Consider the following 21,040-nt stretch of genomic DNA (forward strand, 5'->3'; position numbering starts at 1 on the left):
GCAATCATATCTGTTGTACAAGCATACTTTAAGTTAATTTGACCCTCGTCAACTACTTGACGGACAAAAATGATATCTTATATCAATATGCTTAGTCCAGGAATCCCGCATCCAATGGAGTTGCTACTGGCCTACAATTGTCCATACCATGAGTCTGCAATAATTCCTTGATGTATTGCGAATGGCCTATGGTGATAGGCCCAAGCTCATCTTCACGCATCACCTCCATGCTCAGTTCAGGCACGCCTTTGTCGACACATTCAAACGCATTCGAAATCGCCGACTTGATGCTAACCAGGTCCTCTTTGGATTGACATGCTATAAGTAAATCATCAACATATACCAGGATTAAAGACAACTTATCCTTTCCTATATGCTGGTAAAGACAGGGCTCGTTTTCGCAGGCCACGAAACCCAAACCAATCAGAACATCATTTAGCTTTGTGTTCCATTCCCTTCCTGATTGCTTCAATCCATATATAGCCTTCTTCAGCATCAACACCTTTGCTGGTTGAGCCCGATCAATGTACCCTTCTGGTTGCTTCATGTACACTGTATCGCTCAGGTCACTGTTGAGGTATGCCGTGCATACATCCATTTGGTGTATATGCAGTTTCAATTTCACTGCCAGTGCAAAGATGAATCGCACGCTCTCCAGTCTGCATACCGGAGAAAAAGTTTCTGCATAGTTTATGCCATACTGCTGGGAGCAACCGTTTGCCACCAATCGTGCCTTAAATCGTTCTACTTGTCCATCTTTGTCACGCTTTAGGCTGTATACCCATTTACATCCAACAGCTCGCTGTCCTTTCGGCAAATCTGCCAATTGCCATGTCTGGTTGGCCATTAGTGCGTCATACTCCCGCTTCATCGCATCACACCAATCTGATGCATGAGCACTCTTCAACGCCTCCTCATAGGATAATGGCACCTTCACATTGCTGGCAACCAGAGCCCCAAGTACGTTGTGCTGCTTTCGAGGTCGGCCTGGCTTGCCGGTTCGAATCAGCCTTGGTCTCCCAGGACCAATGCGAGGAGCATTAACAGTTGCGTCCACGCTTACTTTCTCTTTGCGATCTCCATCGCTGCTGCGCCCATGGCTGCTGTCCCGATCGCTGCTGCGTTCATCAGGGTCGTGACTTTCATCATTTTGCTCGCAATCAAGTTTTTCCCCTGGCTCAAGGATTAGCACATCTGACTCACGTGATGATCCTTGGTCGTGCTCCAATCCTTTCCTGAATTTGTGCTCTAAAAACACAACATCTCGGGATAACGCAACGCTTCTCTTGACAGGGTTGTACAGACGATAAGCTTTGGCGGTTTCAGAGTAACCTACCAGTATATGCTGCTCGCCTTTTGCTGAAAACTTGTTTTTATGGTTTTTATTTAATACAATGGCTTCCATACCAAATACTCTTAGATGAGAAACGCTCGGTTTTTTCCCATACCAATCCTCATATGGAGTTTTGCCAATCAAAGCTGCGGTTTCAGCCCTATTGCGTAGATACGCAGCCGTCATTATCGCCTCGCCCCATAAAGATTCACCAACTCCAGCATGCACCATCATACTTCGCGCCATCTCCACCAGTGTTCTGTTGGCGCGTTCCGCCACACCATTTTGTTGTGGAGTGTGGGGAACAGTTAGTTGTCTCTTTATACCATGGCTCGATAAGAATTTTTCAAATGTACCGCTCAGGTACTCACGCCCGTTGTCGCTTCTTATAGCCTTTATGCGTTTTCCAGTTTGATTTTCAGCTAATCTTTTAAAGTCCTTAAATTTCTCAAACACATCACTTTTATTTTTTAGCATGTACACCGACATATAACGCGATTTATCGTCAATAAATGTTGCAAAATAACGCGCTCCACCTTGTGATGTCGTACGCATAGGACCACAAATGTCTGTATGAACTAAAGCTAGTAATTCTTTCGAGCGATTTTCTGACACTTTGGGAAACTTCTTCACGCAAATTTTGCTTTTTGCACACGTTTCGCACACAAAGTCATTTGTATTACACACACTAGCTGTAAGTCCATTAACCATGCGCTTTTTAATCATTTTGTTTAGGCTATCAAAGTTTAAATGACCGAACCGATCATGCCATTTCACCAATTGATTCATATTTGCATTCACATTAGCTGAAACTACATTTTTCATACTACTTTCAAATAAAAACAAATCGTTATGTTTTTCTGCAACTAGCCAAGTGTCATTGTTACCGTCTTTAACAAACACTTTGTTTTTCTCAAAAATTACTTTTAACCCTTTTTCAGTTGCTTTTGACACAGATACAAAATTGCATTGCAATTCTTTCACATATAAAACGTCGGCCAATTCGATCGTTTTCTTTTTCCACTTAATCAACACATTCCCGCAACCTTCAGTTTCTATGTAATTATCGCCTGCTAGTTTTATCTTCTCTTTGTGCTCACGCATATTAATAAACATTAATTTGTCCGCGCACAAATGAGCCGTAGCACCACTGTCCACACACCAGACATTTTTTGTCAATTGGATTTTTCCAAGAAAAGAGAACATCGAAAAAACCGTTTTACTGTTCTTTTCCGTCGTTTTTTCGCTTTCGTTGTATTTATCAACCTTTCTCTCTCTTAATCTGCACTTCGCCGCGAAATGCCCGTTTTGCCCGCACAGCCAACACTTCACGTCTTTCGGGTCTTTCTTTGTGTTGTTCCTTTTACCGTTTGTTGGACGCGACGAAAAAATTGTATTCTCGCCCTTTTCACCTACTTCGCCTATGTTGCGCCTCTCTCCTTCTTCCAACAATTTGATTTTTAGAGCGCTAAATGAAGGCAATGTGTCCCGTGTTTCGATAGCGACCACGAAAGTGTCCAACTCTTCATGTAAACTTGCTAGTAATATTATTACAAGCATTTCATCAGCCACCTTCACTTGTATTTCATATAATTTTTCTACGACATTAGAAAAATTATCCAAATGTTCACGTACACTGTCTGTAGCTGACATTTTCATATATAACAATTGCTTGAACAACTGTACTTTACGCGCGGGTCCCGAAGGCATGTGGATCTCGGACAATTTTATCCAAGCTTCTCTCGCGGTTCCACAATGCTTGATACAGTTTATCTGCGATGCTTTTACAGACAACAAAATGCTAGCTAGAGCCTTCTCATCTTTGCTATCAAACAACGCTTTCTGTTCCACTGTATCGTTCTCATTTTTCAATAACCGGCCACATGTCACCGACCACAAGTCAGAATGAATTAACAAACTTTTCATCTGCACTGACCACGCACTATAGTTTTCACTATCTAGTTTCTCAATTGCAAACATTGAACTCATTTTGCACAAATTAGTTTAACACACGCTTTAACTAATTAATCGAGTCTCATATATGTTTTTTCCAATCACCAGCACAGCTTTCACTTTTCGCTGCCTGGGCCCATAACCTATTCGATTCAGAGGTTTATTAGAGACTGACGCTTATAACAGAGTAATGTTCGTTAACATATAGTACTTATCGATATATCGCATTGTAACAGAAAGATTTTCTTTAACATATATATATATATATAACTAATCAGTTAAGTTAAAAATATACATACAAAAAAAAAAAAAAATACATTAAACAATAAACAGAAAAAAAAATAAAGATTTAGTTTAGCTTAGTTGTATGTAATTTTTTGTTTTTATTTGTTTAGTTTAGTTTTTAAATTGTAATATCTTTAAAGTTTTGTAGGTTTTTGTTTTTAATAGATTACAATTACATTTACAATACATACATAATAAAAAAAATGTTTGTGTATGTGTGAGTTATTAAAAACTGGTAACTGATGTTTTTTTCTCTTTTTTAAATTTTTGTTTTTTGTTTTTCCTTTTGAAATATACATCAAAAATGTTATTATAATAGGCACATATAAAGCAATGACTAAATCAGATACATGTATACATATATATGTATATATATATAATATATATGTGTACATAGGTTGGTAGCATTAAATTTTGATTAGGTTTTTAGGTTCGCATTTCATTTTTATGTGTACATAGCTAAAGTATATAGCGCATATAGTATATGGTATATAATATATAATAGTATATGTACGTATATGTGTGTAGGTGTGGGTGTGTATGGATTGGTGTGTGCATGCAACTTGGCTAAAAGTTGTTTCGTTTACAACAAATTTCTATAAGCGTTATACATACGAATATGCATATACATATGTATATATATATATATATGTAGCTTTTGTTTTAGATACATGAAATAGTACTACATATATACCTAAAGACAGTCTTGTTTCTATGTGCGTGAGTTTGTGTGTGTGTGTGAGAGAGTATGCGTATGTATATATATGTGTGTGTATGTATGTATATATATAGCACAGTTGGAATTTACATAGAATGCAAAATGAACAAAAACAAAACCACTTGTATATAGTTTAGAAGTATATATATATATAAATATAAATATGTATGTATGTGTGTGTGTGTGTGTGTGGGTATGCATGTACATATATATGCACACATAAATAAATTTTTGTGTTGTTTAATAAAGTTTTCTCACTTAGCTTAACTAATGTACACTTTTTGTTTGTATAGAGCTTTAATAGATTTCATTTTGTTTGTTTTTATGCAACGGAATTTCTCTCTATATATATATGTATATATATAATTGCTGTATATATATATAAATATTTAGTTGGCTATATGCATAAAAAGCAATTTGTATTTGTTTTAACTTTTCAAGTTGTTTCGTTTAATTGAGTGTGTATATATGTGTGTGTATGTGTGTATGTGAATGCCAAATGAGTCTATAATTTCGAATTCATAATTTCTTTTTCGGAATTGTGCATGCAGCTTATAGCTAGCGGGTCCTTAAGGACTACATCAGACGACAATTCAACCACAATATGCACAATCCTATATATAAACATATTTATAGGTGATTTTAGATGAAACATGCGAATTGGTTTTTGTTAGCTTTGTCTCTGTTCGATTTTGGTATTTCTAGGGTTGATTGTTTACGTTGGGTTTTCTTTCCTTCTTGATTCTTGTTTGTTTATATATTGTAAAAAAAAAAACACACATCAAACTCGTTAAATTCTGTTAGTTTTCTTAGTTTTTTTTGTTTTCTTTTGGCTCTACATACACGTCTAAATTGTTGTTAACATTGTATTTCTTTTCGAAAGTATAAATAAAAGTTTTAAAAAATTCGTTGTTAATAGTTTTTTGTTTTGTTTGTATTACAATATGTAGTTTAAGGAAACGATTAGGGCTTCTATTGCTGTCGAATATTGTAACGGTAACTAAGTTAATCGTTTAGCTAGTTGTTAAAGGATGCACACACGTGTATGCTGCACACAATATTCATGCATATATATATATATATATATATATATATATATATATATATATATATATATATATATATATATATATTAGATTCTGTTTTTATATATACTTTCGGTATTTTCTTCTTGAACTACACACATATCGTATTCCAACCAACTATATAAATATATATATATATATATGTATATATATAGTTAGCTTGAAGGTACATTTTATGTGCAACTGTATCTATAGCTATACATATATAGTATGTATATAATATATACATATAGCAGAGTAGCGAACAATATAGTACTCAGACCCAGTTTAGATAAGTTAATGTATGTATGTGTGTGTGTGTGTGTGTGTTCGCATTTGTGTATATAAACATTGCACTATAAATGTAGTTGGTGTTGTTATGCATTTGTTAAGCTGTTTTCTGTACTGTTTATAGACTAATAGTTGACTTGGCGTCGACCGCGTGGTTTGATGCGCTCCGATATCTGCCACATCTCCTCCTCGCCCATAAAATCTTTAAAGTTATCAAAGAAGCCAATGATGCGCTCATTGCGTCGAAACGGATATGTGCTGCAATAGATCGATAAAGATATATATATATATATTTAATATGATTCAATTGTCTATTTGAAGTACTTACCATTTCTTGAAGCGCTTCATATTCACTATAATATTGTATTGCTGCCAGCGTTTGGAGAAGTTAATCACGCCCTTGGACACATAGTCCTGATTGCCCACATGCACAAAGGTCAGATCCTGTAGAACCAGACCGCTGCAGGTGATACAAGGATATTGTTAATTGCAAATAGTCATATATAGTCAGTTATGGCTGATTTAGCTTACATATAGGGTATACAGGGTGGATTGGTTTCGGCCAGCGCTTGGCGATACGCACGAAAACTGGAACTCGAATCGATGAGCGCACAAAAGGAGCGCACCTCCTCCGCAATGCCCTTCTGCCACTCCAATCTGTTATGCAAGGCAATATATAAACATATATATTTATCTGAATTTATCTTAATCCACAGTCAAGTTAGTTGAGCTTACCTGCGTATGGGGCCCGAATCGAGCGCCGATAGCAGCGCCAGATACGAATTGTAATTGTTCATTTTGCGCAAGTGTTTCATGATCTTAATAAACTTATTCACATGCTTCTCCCGCTCTTTGGCGTCCTGCAGGCGCAAGATTTTGGAACGTGCCCAATAGGACATTTTGTTAAAGTGCTCGGTGAACTTATTGAGATTAGGTGATTTCTCCTCGCACTGATCTTTGGCAAATAATAATACTTCGGGTATTTCGATTTTCTGAAAGAGCTCCGCATCCAGCAGCGTCATCTGTTCGGCTATCTCCAGTGACTTCAAGTCGAGCAGACTGAGCTGATTGTTGCTATTGCTGCCGCTGCCCAATTGTTCGGGTATATAGGCATAGCTGCGCTGATCCTTGTACAGCGTCACCTTCTCCACGAACTTGTTACGCAGCAGCTTGGCCAAATACAGCTGGCCGGAGCAGACCAGCTGATAGACAAACTCCACCAGCAAACTGAGCAGCTGGCTGGTTAGATCCGTTGATCTAATTTGAAAACAATATACATAGGTTCAATTTCAATTTCAATTTCAATCTAATTTCAATTTCATTTCAATCATCACTTACGTTAAATCGTTGACGACGCGCACGAGGAGCGAGAAGGTCTCCTTGGCGGCCTTCTGCTTCTGATCGTGCACCTGGCAGAAGAAGTATGTGTATCGATGGGTCAGCTTCTCGATCACATCGATCGGCTGGATGAAGGTGCGAAAGGTGGTAATGAAGGCCTCGCTGAATTCTGCATGAACGAAATGGACAACAGATGGATTTTGATTAGGCTGAGGACGCTTACGAAATTTTGATACGGTGTTCGAGCTATGAGATGCATTTGTATTGCTCTTATTAGTATTTGTATTAGTATTAGTATTACTATTAGTATTATTGTTATTGTTATTATGTGTGGTCGAGCGATGGCGTCGATGCTGCTGATGATGATGCCTACCATTATCGGCCTTCTGGACGCGACTGGCGTGCACGATCAGTGCATCAATGTAGCCGCCCTTAACCTCGGGCCCATCCTCGTCCTTCTTTTTGAGTATTAGGTATGGCGTTATGTCGATCTCTTCGAGCATATTTGGCAATTGATTATCGACCTCTCCCTCTTCTTCCTCCTCCTCCTCGTCGTCATCTTCCTCCTCCTCCTCTTCCATCTCATCGACCTCCTCTTCGTCCAGCTCAGCAAGCGCATGCTCTCTGGCCAATGGATCTGGCACCAGCGCCTCGTTCGTATCCAACAATTTGGGCGTACTGATGGGCGTGGCCAGTTGCTCCGCTGCACCGGCCAACGTTTCGCTGGGCAATTGGTGCGAGTGGCAATAGAAGGTGGAGCCGCCCACATTCTCATTGCTATCCACCACAGCCGTTGGCATCGCAGTGGCCGTGGTGCTGTCCGTGGGCTCATCCTTCGGATTGGACGCATCGTGCAGCTCCTCGCAGACGGTGGTCATGCGGCTGTTCCGTAACGCCGTATCGCCCATCGCCATTGGCTTTGGACTGGCTGGAGGTGTGGTTATGATCGCTGGCGGCGTCGCTCCCGATAGCGTCGACATCGTCGTTGACGACTTGCGCTGCTTGTAGTTCTTCGGCGGCAGCGCAGGCGGTGTCTCCAGCTTGCTCACCGACATTATGCTAAAGCAAGAGCAAGGACAAGAAGAGGAAGAGCAGTTAGAGCAATTGCCATGGGTATATACCACATCTGATATGACTTACTTCATGGTCTGGCTATGCGACATGTTGCGGCTGGTGTTGTACGCGTGCACCGTATGCCGATTCTGCGCTACGGAATTCGCCGAACAGACTTCCATGTAAGCCAAAACTGTGTGCGTTTCAAGTGGCGATGGGTGGGGGGGGAGAAGAGAATAGAGAAAAAAATAAAACAGAATGTAAATGCACCTGTCACAACAATTGAAAGCAAAATGAAACAGGGGAAACACAAACGAAAACAAGCGCAACGAACGAAGCGATCAAGCTGACAACAGTTCCAATCAATGAATGTGGGGGATCTGCGCTCCACTTGGCTCCATGTGCCATAAGCACCAGTTACTGATAGAACGCACAAGTACAAATAGACATATATGTACATATACATAGGTAGAGCAACTGGACTAGGTGCCAAGCGGAACCCTTAAAACGTCAGTAGATATTTGCTTAGAATATATTATATATATACTGCATATAATATATATAATTACACTATCGGAGTTTGTAACTATAACATGGAACGCTTGGAATTGAAACACCATCCAAATAACTTGTTAATAATTCTTTGCATTTTTTTTTTAATACATATTAGAATTTACTTCCATGAATGGAACGTTTCGTTTTCCAAAATTAAAAAATTAAAATTATATAAAAAATTAACTCCCCAAATTAATCATAATAATATTATGGAACGTTTGGTAAAGAAACACTTTTAGCAATTTCCCACATTTTTGTAAGAATTTATACTCATTTTGAAGGTCATCTTCCATTTTGCAGCCTTTCTCATTTTCAGCTGCAACAACTTGATTTCATTTCACTCCATCTCCCGTCTTGCCTGTACAGTATTCATTCGCTTTGACATATGCAACAGGTAAGCGCTGAACAACAAACAACATAAGCAATAGCACAACTCAAGGAAATTGGAGACGAGAGGGGTGCGGCGCAGCTCAAATATAACAGCGAAATAGAACAAAGCTCAATCAGAACCAGAACCGAGTCGGAACTAGTTCCGATGCAACAGCAATGGGCTGCAAAGCAAGGAGAATGCTTCGTATAGCAGGCTCTATTTGAACTCTAAGCGAGATGTTAAATGAAACGCTTTGAAATGAAACATTTAGCTCTCTAGATTTTCAACTCAACAAAGCCTGAATTTATCATTACAAAATGAAACTTTTCAGCCAAAGCAGCTAAAGCAGTTTCCTTAGAAAGGGCATGGAACATAATGGAAATTGAACATTTAGACATTTTACTTCTCAAGAAATCACGACCGAATAGCTAAGTTTATCATTATGAAATGGAACATTTGGCAATGGAACAGTTTTAAAATAGTACAGCTCGCAAAACTACATAGTTCTGTTACCAGCGTTTCACTCAAGATAAGCCCCATTCCAAAATATCCTTGCAAGCGTTTCATTGTCAGCGTTTCTGGAAACTAATGGAATTCTTGTTTATTTCACAACAGCCGAAGAGGATTGCAAATTTGGAATTCGAAAAAAACAAATATTTGGAAAAAACAAGGAACGATAAAAACGGAAACAAAGTCAAAAACGAAAAACGTGGCGAACAGAGCAGCTAGCAACTGGACTTACCCGAGAAGGCGACACTCTGAAACACTAGATGTTGATTGGAACGATAATTTAGATGGGTTAGAGTTTTGCGTACAACAATTTGGCAAGGTTTTTTAATTTGGTATTGCTCAGTGGCGATATTGTTACGAGTGCTATAAATAAAAGTGTGTTGCTACAAATTCTTAACTGCCCACTACAAAAACATAGCTATATATATACATCGATATATTCTATATATCTGAATAAAATGTTATATATATATATATATGTATGTATATGTAGATGCATTTGTATTGCTGAATGATTGTTGTTGTTGGCTGTTGGATGATTGTTGTTGTTGTTGTTGTAGTTGACTGATTGTTGTTGCTGTTGTTGTTGTTGCTTGTTGTTGCTAATTTTTGTTGTTGTTGTTGCTGTCTTCATCTGGTATATGGGATGGGTTTAAGGGGTTTTTGATGGGGGGGGGGGGGGGGGGGGCGGGACACGTGCTTGCAAGTTTTTGTTTTTGTTTTTGTTTTTGTTTTTGTTTTCCCTATTGATGCTTCTTTTGTTTTTGTTGTGGCATTTGATTTAAAGAACCAAACAATAATTTTGTTTAATGTATTGCATGTTCTTGTTGCTGTTGTTGTTTTTGTAAATGCGAAACAAAACAAAATCCAAACAAAATGCCAAAAAGAAAGTCATCTAATATGACTTCAAATGAGCTTTGTGTGTGTTTTGTGTGTGTGTGCGGCTAATAGGCTCTACATATCAAACACACCCATGCACACACGCACACACACACAGATCCATAACATAATCTTAACAGAAAACAAAAAACAAAGTTTCAAAAACTCACCGCTGGGCATTGCTTGTGGCGACACCTAGCGTTCAAGTTCGGCAAACACAATTCATATATAAACATGCAAATTGTTACACACATACATAGGCATATATGTATGTATATGTACATGTACACACGCCAATGCAGTTTACACCAAATTAGACAGAAAAAAAAAATACCAAAAGAAAAAAAAAACAAAGAGAAGACAAAAGAGAAACAGAAATTGTAAATATGTGTGCGCATTTGGCAATTGCACTTACTGTGCGTTGTCTTCTTGGGCAACGGCGGCGGCTTCTCCGACTGCCCGTCGAAGGCGCTGCTACAGCTGGTGGGCAAATGGGCGCTGCGCGGCGGCGGCTCCATCAGGCTGTGATGCTTGGAATGCCACTGCAGATGCGTCGACGACGCATGATGGTGCGGCGACAATTGACGCAGCTCTGCCATTTCGCTGCAATGTTAGAAAGAGATAAGAGAAAAATATGTATAAAAAAATATGCAACACAAAATACAAACTTCCGTTAGAGTTTGAGCTACTGGAATATTTTATGCTGGCAGCGCTGTTTCGTTTAATTCAGCGTAACTTAACGAAAGCATTGCCAAGCGCAACAAGTTTGCTCTAATCGACGCTGCTTGACTACGAGATTCCCTGTATATTCTTTTTGTATGAATACAGAAGAAAACACATGCATACACGCATACATATGCATAGGCACACGCTACGCTTGGGCCGCCTTATTGTAATTTATAGGTTAATTACTTTGTGGTAATTATATGGTAAATGGCAAATAAATAGGTAAAAGAATAACTTCCGATTTTTTAAATCTGTGCATGCCATAGATGTATAAATACACAACATTTTCTAAGATCGACACGTCCACACATACGGACAGACATTCAGACGGACGGACTCAGTTTGTCGGTTCTGCCCTTATATCCAGATTTCTCATATTCGCTTACAAATTGCAATCGTCCAGCACATCCATCGCCGCGTCGAGCAACTTCATGGCAGCCCGTGACTTCATTTTAGGTGGCAGCGCCGGCGCCATCTCCGGCGAGGAGCAGTTGCTGCCCAGCGCCTGCAATTGCTCGCTGCTAATTGTTGTTGCCGTCGCATTGCTGCTGCTGCTGCTGTTGCTGGTGATGTGGCGTTGCGTTTGGCTCATCTGATGGAAGTCATTGTTGCTGCTGTTGCTTCGACTCGTCGTTGATGCCGATGTGGTTGTTGTTGTTGTTGTTGTTGTGTTTGACGACAACGAGGAGGCGGAGGTCAGCTCGCTAATGCCGAAAACAATCTCCGAATTGCTGCTCGATGATTTCGTCGAAGACTGCACGCTGTGCTCCGAGGAGCGCTTCGAAACGCTCTGCGTGGAGGTGCGAAATGACATCATCGACACGAAGCCTGGATTAAAGAATAAAACAAAAACGTAATTAGCATGATTAAGTTTAGTCACGACAAATTATCAGTAACAAGTTAACAACACTAGCCAAATAATAATAATATTAATCATACTCGCAAATATTCAAAGCTAAATAAATACAAAACAAAAGGCTGCAAAGCCAAGCGGTTTCGTTCAGTTAAATCGAACCGATTCAGTTCAGTTTTTTTTTTTTCAGTTTACATTTGAGTTTGTATAAACGGTTTCGTTCAGTTAAATCCGTTTGTTTCTTCTTTTGGAATCATTTCGTTTTTTTGAACTACTTTCAAATATTTCGTTCAATTGAAGCCGTTGAATCGTTAAGTGTTTCGTTAAGTTTCAATCGTTTTGTTCGCTCGTTACTTTAAATTGATTTCTTTTTAGTCCTTTTTATAGTGTGTAATGGAACCAAAGTGGTTCCGTTCCGTTCGATTTGCAGCCTTTTGAAGCTTTTTGCAGCCAATGAAGAGACATTAGACGCTTACACTAGGCTAATACAAACAAACAATATTAATACAAATAAAAATACAAGCGAAAAAAAAAAAAAACAATTCTATCTAAAGTAAAAGATATTCAGAAAGATACAGCAAGTATATATACAATGAACTGGTTCACATTTGACAAAGAAATTCTTGTTTAAAAAAAGCGTTCTGAAAAATAAATAACTTAACGAAAAGTTATTTGATCAGAACGATTTCTTGTATAACTTTTAGCCAAATAGAACCAGTTCGAAAATACATAGAGAGAGAAAGAGAGAACGTAGCGATAGAAGTAGCTAAAGCAGTAGAAGTATAGAGGAAATACCCGATTCATTCGAATGACGATTGCTGGTTAACTCAGCCGCCGCTGTGCGCAGCTCCGTATTGACTTCAGTGGCGCCGGAACCAGAACCAGAACCTGCACCAGAGCCTGAACCTACACCAAAGCCCGGTGCAGGATCAGAGCTGGCGGCCGGCAAATGCGGCGTCAGCTGGACGCTGCTCATGCCCGCCTCCTGGGACAAGGCGTTGGCAATACCAGCAGGAGCAGCTGCAGCAGCGTTCGGATTCTCTGCTGAGCGCATTGGGGAAGTTGAGTTGTAGTTTGAGTTGGAGCTGCATCGGTTAGTGGTTGTTGCTAGCGGATACTCACTGTAGCTGATGAGCTTGTCGACATCGTCGTCCAGCTGTTGATGCTGCTGATGGTGCAGCGTTCTCGATGGCGGCTTCTGCAATTGATCCTCCTCCTCGCGTGAATGATTCAGCGCCGAGTCGAACGAGCATTGGCTGTTCTCGTCGGGTGAACGGGAACGCACCGAAAGGCTGCAAATGAACGAACGAACCAGTGAGTAAACTTTGAATGCGAGACAGTAGTTCATAAAGTGAACCATTGGGCTCAGAAGAAGGGAGCCAGAATGAATCCAATTGAACGGATTACAAAGTAATCAGTAAATGAACTAGTTGGAGATAATTATAATGATCACGTAGTAGATTATAGCTATTGAACTAAAGTTCATCAAAAGTTAGAGTCAAGTGAACAAGTATAACAAATATTCAAATTAGTTTTAGGGAACAGAATCAGTAAATGAACTAGTTAAAGGATGGAACATCGAAGGAAACATTGAACAGATTGTCTAAGGATAATTAAGAGTCAGTTAAAAGAGTTAGTAAATGAACTAGTGAGAGAAACTCGCTTAAAGAAAGATAAGGAACCAGTTAATGAGAAAAGCGATCCACTAAATATAAATCTAAGATATTCAACTAACCGATCTACGCCGTAGTTAAGCAGCGAGAAATTCGAACTGCAGTCCAGATCCGAATTGATGCTGATGTTGTGCGACTGCGCATAGGGCAACGGGCTATTCGCCTGCGACGAGTGACAGTTGCTGTTCGCATTGGTATTGCTATTGCTATTGGCATTGGCATTGTTATTGGTATTGGTATTGATATTGGTATTGATATTGGTATTGTTATTGGTATTCATATTGCTATTGGACGCATTGACATTCGCCAGCTGCGATTGCGGCTGGCTGCGACGCTTTGGTGGTAACGGCGGCGGATTGCTCGACCGATTGGGCAGCGGCGGCTTTGGCGGCGGGCTCGTGTCGCGCAGTATGCTCTCGGTGCTGTGAGAGCCGCGCATCGGATTCACATTGCTCTGCTCCAGTATGTCGCGCTCCTTGGGCGTCAGCGCAATGTCCGGCAGCGACGTGCGCTGCGCGACCGCAGCCGCCGCGGCCGCATCGGTCGGCGTATGCAGTCCGGGCACACTACCGCCCGCCGTGCTGGCGGCGGTCACGGCGCCCATTATGTCGGCGGCGGCACCGATGCCGCCCAGGCCACCGCCGCTGTAGCGAAACGTGCACTGATCCTGCTCCTTGAGTTTGCCCTGCGCCAGTGTGACCAGATTCTGTAAGCAACAAATGACAATTTTAGTATTTTAGTTGTTTAAATACCGAATCGAGGCTCAGTTCACAGCTCGATTACAGCTTTAGCTGCAATTTGAACAGAAGCTTCTGGATTTTTTAGTACCACATTTTGAATTGGCACATTTTGAATTTGCATTTAAAAGTCAACTATTAATTAATATTTAGAGAGCATTTTTTTTAAATTTACCTCAAACAAGATTTTCAGTTAGACTTTTGTTTATAAGATTTATAAGAAATTTCAAAAGTTTCAAGTGTTTCAATCATAACATTTCTACTTTAGAGTAATGTAATTAGTTAATAATTAATTAGTTAAGCTGTGCATTGTAGCAGGTGGTTAATTGAGAGCACAGTAACAGGCACTTAGTTGGCCTTTGCGAAGGCCGATAACTGACTACGATTCAATTAAAAGCCAACTAAAGCGGACAAAGCGAAAACGAGAAATGATGGCTTAATGGCTTAATTGCTTTACATGCGACATCGTGCTGATTAACTAACTGACAGTTAAGTGCGCAACACTAACTGTCAGTTAGTCACAAAGGGAAATCAGATCGAGTGCAAAGCTAAGCAAAGCAAAAAAATAGGACAAAGGCTGCACAAAGGACTATCCTGACATAGATTGAGGTTATATTCGATTAACTTCCAGTTAAGTTTAACATGCAGTTATACTATACTTACGCGCACAGCATCCTCGAGCAGATCGATGACCTCACGGACGTTCTCATTGCTCAGGGAGGCGCATTCGGTGCTCTTTTCGCTCAGCATCACCTCGTCGCAGAGCTTGATGAGCTTGCCAAGCGATTGATACACCTGCTGGGTGGCCGAGCTCATGATGGCACTGTTCTCGTTCAGTGTGTACGACTGGATGACTGCAAGCGGGGAGAGGACGCTTTTGTTATTGATCTTTGATCTGTTGGCGGGGGGAACGAGATTACTCATTGCGAGACTCACCGGAATACATGCTGGCAATGGTCTCCAGGATGACGGTGCCATTGCCGGGCAGCACTTCCAGCTTCTTTCTGAGTATGACATCGCGAAAGTGTTTGAGCGCATTCGAAATGTCCTTGACGTGCGTCTCCAGCGTCTGTGTGGATCGCTGCACCTCCTCGGTGGTGGGCGGCGGCTTGGTGGCATGCTTATTGCGCGGACTGTGCGGCGAATGCGACCGGCCGAGCGTGTTGTTTGTGGTGCGCATCAGTGAGATTTTCTCAATCAGATCGTCCTTGAAGGAGCGCGCTCGTCGCGCCAATTTTGTGCCCTTCAAACTGTTCTTATGGCCGGACGATCCACTGACGCCACCACCGCCGCCGCCGCCCGATGACGACGAGGACGATGTGCTGCTCGGTGGTGCAGGTGGCACGCCACCGGCTCGTCCGCTCTGCAACGGTGTTGTCGGCGGCTGTGGCGGCGGCGTCGATGATGCGCTGGAAGAGTGAGCCGCGTAGATGCTGCCACTGTTGATGCTGTTGTTGCTGCTGCTGTTGCAGCCGCCGCCGCCCGACCCCGAGCAATTACTGGGCGTGGATGGAGAACTGATGCTGCCGTCTATAGATAGATAAAACATTATCTTCAATTAGCTATTTTCGATCTATATATATGTATGTATATGTAATTTCAATTGGGATTTGCAATCGAGAGCTGCATGATCTGTATTTGACTGTTGGATTATTCAACTGGATATTCGTTTCGTTCTCTGTGCAATAATAGGCAACTCACACACACACACACACACACACATACTCACACACGCAAAGACCTATCACGCATTCATGATTCATTGCATTCAGTCATGATTCAGTTGTATTATGCAGCGCCTATTAAGCACTTATCGAATTGCAAGAATACGGTTCACGTACCACTATATCAGAGCACGTTCTCATAGCGCATACCCTGTAATCAGCCATGAATATCTACGATATCATATGTAAGCTCCAATTGTAAGCTACATCTACATTTTGTCCCTTGACTAGACTCAGAGGCAGTAGGGATTACCTCCAGTGATATGAGATATAGTAAATATATATATTTTATCTAGAGGTAGATGCACCTAAGAGAATATCTATGCACTATATATAATATATAACTGTGTACTATAGATTCAATTGCATAAAAGATACAAGTCTAACTATAATAAAGCTCTGTAGCTCTGTAGTGCATCAATAAGTCGTGCATTCCCTAACAAAATTAAGTTTTGAATTTATTCATATATCGATCATAATCGAATATAATAGTCATATATACATATATTATAAGTATAGATGTAATTAGTGATACGATGTGGTTTTGTATTAAAAAAAAAAAAAAAAAAAAAAAAAAAATATTGATTTATTTTTCGTTTTTTAATATTAACAGATATGTTTATATAACTTAAAATATCATCACAATTATGATATGATTATAGTTTTTTTTTAAGAGGATTAATTATTGAAATATTTCAATATATGCATATATACATATATTCATATATATACATATATATTTATAATCTTGAGTATTTTCGTAAATTTTTTGCTACTTTTGGTTTTTTCGCTGCGGATGATAATGAATTATATATGTATATATAGTACTACATATAGTATATTCCCAAGTATAATATATAAAAATTTCGTGTATATGAACTTGTCAAATATATATATGTTTTTATATAACATATTTATACTTAGTCATGAACTCTGTGTTTCGAAGACCTTCACGTGTCGCTTTTTAACACATTCAACGAAAATTTCAGATATACTATACTATATACATACATCATATATATTAGGCTATACATATATATAGATTCATATTCACTATCCGTTCGCGTCATAGGAGATTTGTTGTTTTGTTTATGCGATGATTGTTTTAAATTGCCGATGGAAATCAAATGTGAATTGTAGAAAGAAATGGAAAGAGCGAAACGAGCGCAGAAAGGAGATCGAAAAGGTGATACTCTGACACATCGGAAGCGATAACTCGATAACACTCGCCTGCCGATAAAGGAAAGCACAAAGCGACAGACTGACAGGTGAATACTTATCGATAAAAATGAAGGACATGAGGCATCAATCGATATGTTGCTATCGATAACAGCTCTAAAGGATCGAGTGAGAGTAGGCAAACAAGTTATAAAACAAAAACTTTGGGAACGCGATTTTTATCGATATTCAGCTATCGATAACAAACTTGAAATGAAGGCAGCTGCAGTAAAACAAGTAAAGTAAACAGTTATGAATCGATAACATCAGTGGCAGCTGCAGCAAACTTGTATCGTTATTGAGCTATCGAGAGCAGGTTTCGTTTAGGCGCCAGCTTAAGCTCATTTAGCTAATATGCTCCATTTGGCATAGGGCATGCAACATGTGCCGCTGCTATTTGATTTGCATGATGAACGACGGCAACCACACGGCAAACGAGCCAAAATGCCAAACGGTAAACGAACCACGGCCGCCCACCCAGACCCAAATCACGAGAGAGAGAGACAGAAAACAAAAAGCAAAAAACAAAAACAAACAAACAAATAATAGAAAACCCGCAATGAACACACATATCTGCAGAGATGTAAGTATGTGTGTGTGTGTATGGGTGTGTGTGTGTGTGTGTGTGTGTGTGCAGACATATGCATACTTGTTGTAGCTTTCACTTACAGAGCAACACATTCTTGACCAGCAAATACGATGGTGTCAATGGTGTGCATTGAGGTGTTGTTGCTGGTGTTGTTGGTGTTGTTGCTGCTGTTGATAAAGCCAAACGTGGCAATTTTGTATATTCGCGCCGCCTGTGGAATTTGATGTCATGCAGCGTTGCGTTGTTGTTGTTGTTGTTGTTGTAGTTGCTGCCGCTGCTGCTGCTGCTGCAGCTATTGTTGTTGTTGTTATCACGCTTTGACCAACGCGCACACTGATTTGATTGCTGCTGTTGTTGTTGTTGTTGTTGCTGATCATGTTGATCATCTGGCAGCGGTTGCTTCACCGTATACGAATAGAAACGCCAGCGTTCGGCCAGCGCGCAGTCGCTCAAAAAAGTTTCATCAAATTGCGGCATTTTACAATTGCATAACAACAACAACAACAACAGCAGCGGCAACAGCCAGCACACATAACAGGTGTTTAGGCATATGTGTGCGTGTGTGCGTGTTTATATATTATGATGTCAAGCGTTACATTCACAGCACTTTATGAGCTATAAAACTGTTTCAATTTTATCTTTTCTCTTCCGTCTTGCTTTTTTTTTCCTTTTTTTTTTGGCACTTTTCAAGAGCAATTGTCGCCGCTGTTGTTTGCCAATTAAATAAATCAGAGAACTGTGTATATATATATATATCTTTGTATATTTAGAGAGACGCGCGGCAGCTGCTGTCGTCAGCGTTGTCGTCTGGAAAGCGCACTGAACTATGAAAATCCGCAAAACGGCAATCGCCAGCAGCAGCAGCAGACGCCGTAGCCGTCGTAGCCGCAGCAGCAGCAGCAGCAACAGCCCGAGCCAGTCGCCAGGTCCGCTAACCAGCCATTAAGCAACAACAACAACAACAGCAACAACAACGCAGAGCAGCGCATCAAATGGTACTCGCTCCCAACACAACTTGACTAGAGAAGACGTAGACGCAAATGAAGACTTGCTCGCACAGCAACAACAACAACAACGGCAGCAACAACAACGGCAGCAACAACAATGGCAAACATTGTCCGGCAACAACAACAGCAACAACATTTACACTCACTTAACATTCACTGATAGACAGCTAAGCAACAACAACAACATTCACAGCTTTTTGACTCTCGCGTTCCGTTGCTCCGTTGCTCTCTGTTATCATTTGGCTTGTCAACTCTCTCTCCCATACTCTCTCTCTCTCTCTCCCTCATACATTCTCTTTGCTTATTGACAAACAGCAAACATAGCAACGCATTGCATACCCTATAAACAAATAGTTAGAGGGAGAGAGAGCACAATATATACATATATACAAATATTTAAATCATACGTATATATAATATATATATACCTCCTCCTAATTTCTCTCGGAATATGCATAGCATCATTATAGAAAACTTAAGCCTTTGTTCTTGTTCTCAATTTCCATATACACTTTACGAGTGCTTCAAAATGTTGTCATAAAAAAATATTTAATGCCTAGTGGGATATGCTAAAAATGTTGACCTGGAAACAATTGATTAACATATATTATACTAATGCGGGGCTTTTGTCTTTAAATAAAGGTCTAAAAATAAGATTCTATGCCATAAAAATACTGTTTCCAATCGTAGAAACCTTTATATGTATATATGTATATATTGTTAAGCAAAAATTGGAGTAAGAAACTAATTTTCTTAAATTACTAAAAATTCAATATCGATATTTATCGATATTAGGTATAAGTCATAAAAATACAGTAAAGAGTCAAACAATTTTGTATGTTAATCTGCTAAGTAATTAAATGGGAAAAACTTTACTTAAATAATTTCGAATGCAATATCGATATTTATCGATGTAATGAGAATGTCGCAAAAACACTTTCTCAATTAGACATCTATCACACAAAACAAGTAAAATCAATATATTATATACTTGATATACTATAGGATACAGTAAATTTATATTCAATGGAGATGAATAGACATAGAGACGGATGGTCAGTAAAATCTAAAAACAACTCTTCAGGATATTCATATAAAAGACAATATTTACATATTGGGAATATATTTTTTGGTTCCGGTTACATCTCCTGTTTGCCCCTGTTTATAGGGCATTAGCTAGTCGTGATTGGTTTGTCATCTATTGGCCTGCCTACACTTGCCTCCCATATTACAGATTATTATTTTTGTTTTCTGTTTTTCTTTCTCTGTTCGTTGGCCCTGAGGCCCGGCTTGGAGTTTTTCTTCTTCAATTTGCAATCGTGACTCGCCTTGAAATCGTTTTGTGGAAGCTGAGCGCTCACATAATAAAAGGCAAAGATGCATGGAGCCTATAGTCGACATACTACCCACTACCTGCATGAGAAGCCCACCGAAAAAATCATAAAAATAAAAAACTCAATTGAAATTGAAGAAAAGTGAAAATAGAGCTGCGTAACTGCTTGGTGCTCGAGTTTAACGGAGTTTTTTATTTCCAGCTATTCGATCAATAGAAATAATAATAAATAAAATATGAATTCGAATATGGTCAAACTAGATACCCTAGGTATTCATGGGCTTGGTATTAGTTCGGAAGACTTCAGGAACTTTTCATATATGAAATATATTTCATATACAGTATCCAATTATCCTCATATCTATATATTGATATTTCGTATAGCTTTGAGTAGTAGCTCTTAGATCCGAGTTCAAATTCGCAATTCAAATGATTCTCATAGAGTAAACAATAACATTTAATTCAGTTCAACTTCCAAGGAAAATCATTTTGCTGTTTATCTAGATGAGTAATACATGTTCTATTAATATACCTATCTCTTATATAAACTTTTTGATCAAAATAAACTTTTCTTAACAATAATTCAGGGAAAATCTTTATTTAAGGAAAATCTTTATTTAAAAGATCAACTAAAATTGTGGAAGATGCAATATTTTTTTGTTGGTCTGATGAAAGTGTATCTATGTATATCGTATTTTCCATACAGATATTTTAGGAAAATATCAATACAGCTATTTCTAGTACTTCCAAGTGTAAAACCTAACCTATTTTCTATAAATACATCTAGATGTTTTTAAATTAGGATGATTCCAAACTGATCAGCAGTAGACT

The 21,040-nt window shown here is 39.4% G+C and overlaps 1 protein-coding gene across 10 annotated transcripts in view; it reads right to left on the bottom strand.

Annotated features, from left to right (window-relative positions):
- Window positions 1-5,057: 5,057 nt before the first annotated feature.
- The window catches only part of C3G (C3G guanyl-nucleotide exchange factor), a 29,362-nt gene continuing 13,379 nt past the window's right edge, over window positions 5,058-21,040 (bottom strand). For 4 of the 10 annotated variants that reach the window (XM_089264204.1, XM_089264207.1, XM_089264203.1 and 1 more), the window contains exons 2-14: window positions 15,275-15,868; window positions 15,002-15,192; window positions 13,664-14,307; window positions 13,051-13,220; window positions 12,724-12,972; window positions 11,462-11,903; window positions 10,765-10,952; window positions 8,123-8,228; window positions 6,983-8,041; window positions 6,380-6,901; window positions 6,176-6,301; window positions 5,973-6,104; window positions 5,058-5,902 (exon numbers count right to left, since the gene is read on the bottom strand). In XM_089264204.1, coding sequence (XP_089120330.1) covers window positions 5,770-5,902; window positions 5,973-6,104; window positions 6,176-6,301; window positions 6,380-6,901; window positions 6,983-8,041; window positions 8,123-8,228; window positions 10,765-10,952; window positions 11,462-11,903; window positions 12,724-12,972; window positions 13,051-13,220; window positions 13,664-14,307; window positions 15,002-15,192; window positions 15,275-15,868 — 4,556 coding nt within the window. In that variant the 3' untranslated portion in view covers window positions 5,058-5,769. Of the gene's footprint in view, window positions 5,903-5,972; window positions 6,105-6,175; window positions 6,302-6,379; window positions 6,902-6,982; window positions 8,042-8,122; window positions 8,229-9,702; window positions 9,727-10,764; window positions 10,953-11,461; window positions 11,904-12,723; window positions 13,221-13,663; window positions 14,308-15,001; window positions 15,193-15,274; window positions 15,869-17,949; window positions 18,753-21,040 lie in introns of those variants that run through there. The other 6 variants (XM_030390055.2, XM_089264202.1, XM_089264201.1 and 3 more) reach the window with 6 other exon arrangements.

Source organism: Drosophila navojoa, chromosome X (assembly GCF_054131105.1).
Source record: "Drosophila navojoa isolate 15081-1374.11 chromosome X, UAZ_NAV_1.0, whole genome shotgun sequence".
NCBI classification, from domain to species: domain Eukaryota; kingdom Metazoa; phylum Arthropoda; class Insecta; order Diptera; family Drosophilidae; genus Drosophila; species Drosophila navojoa.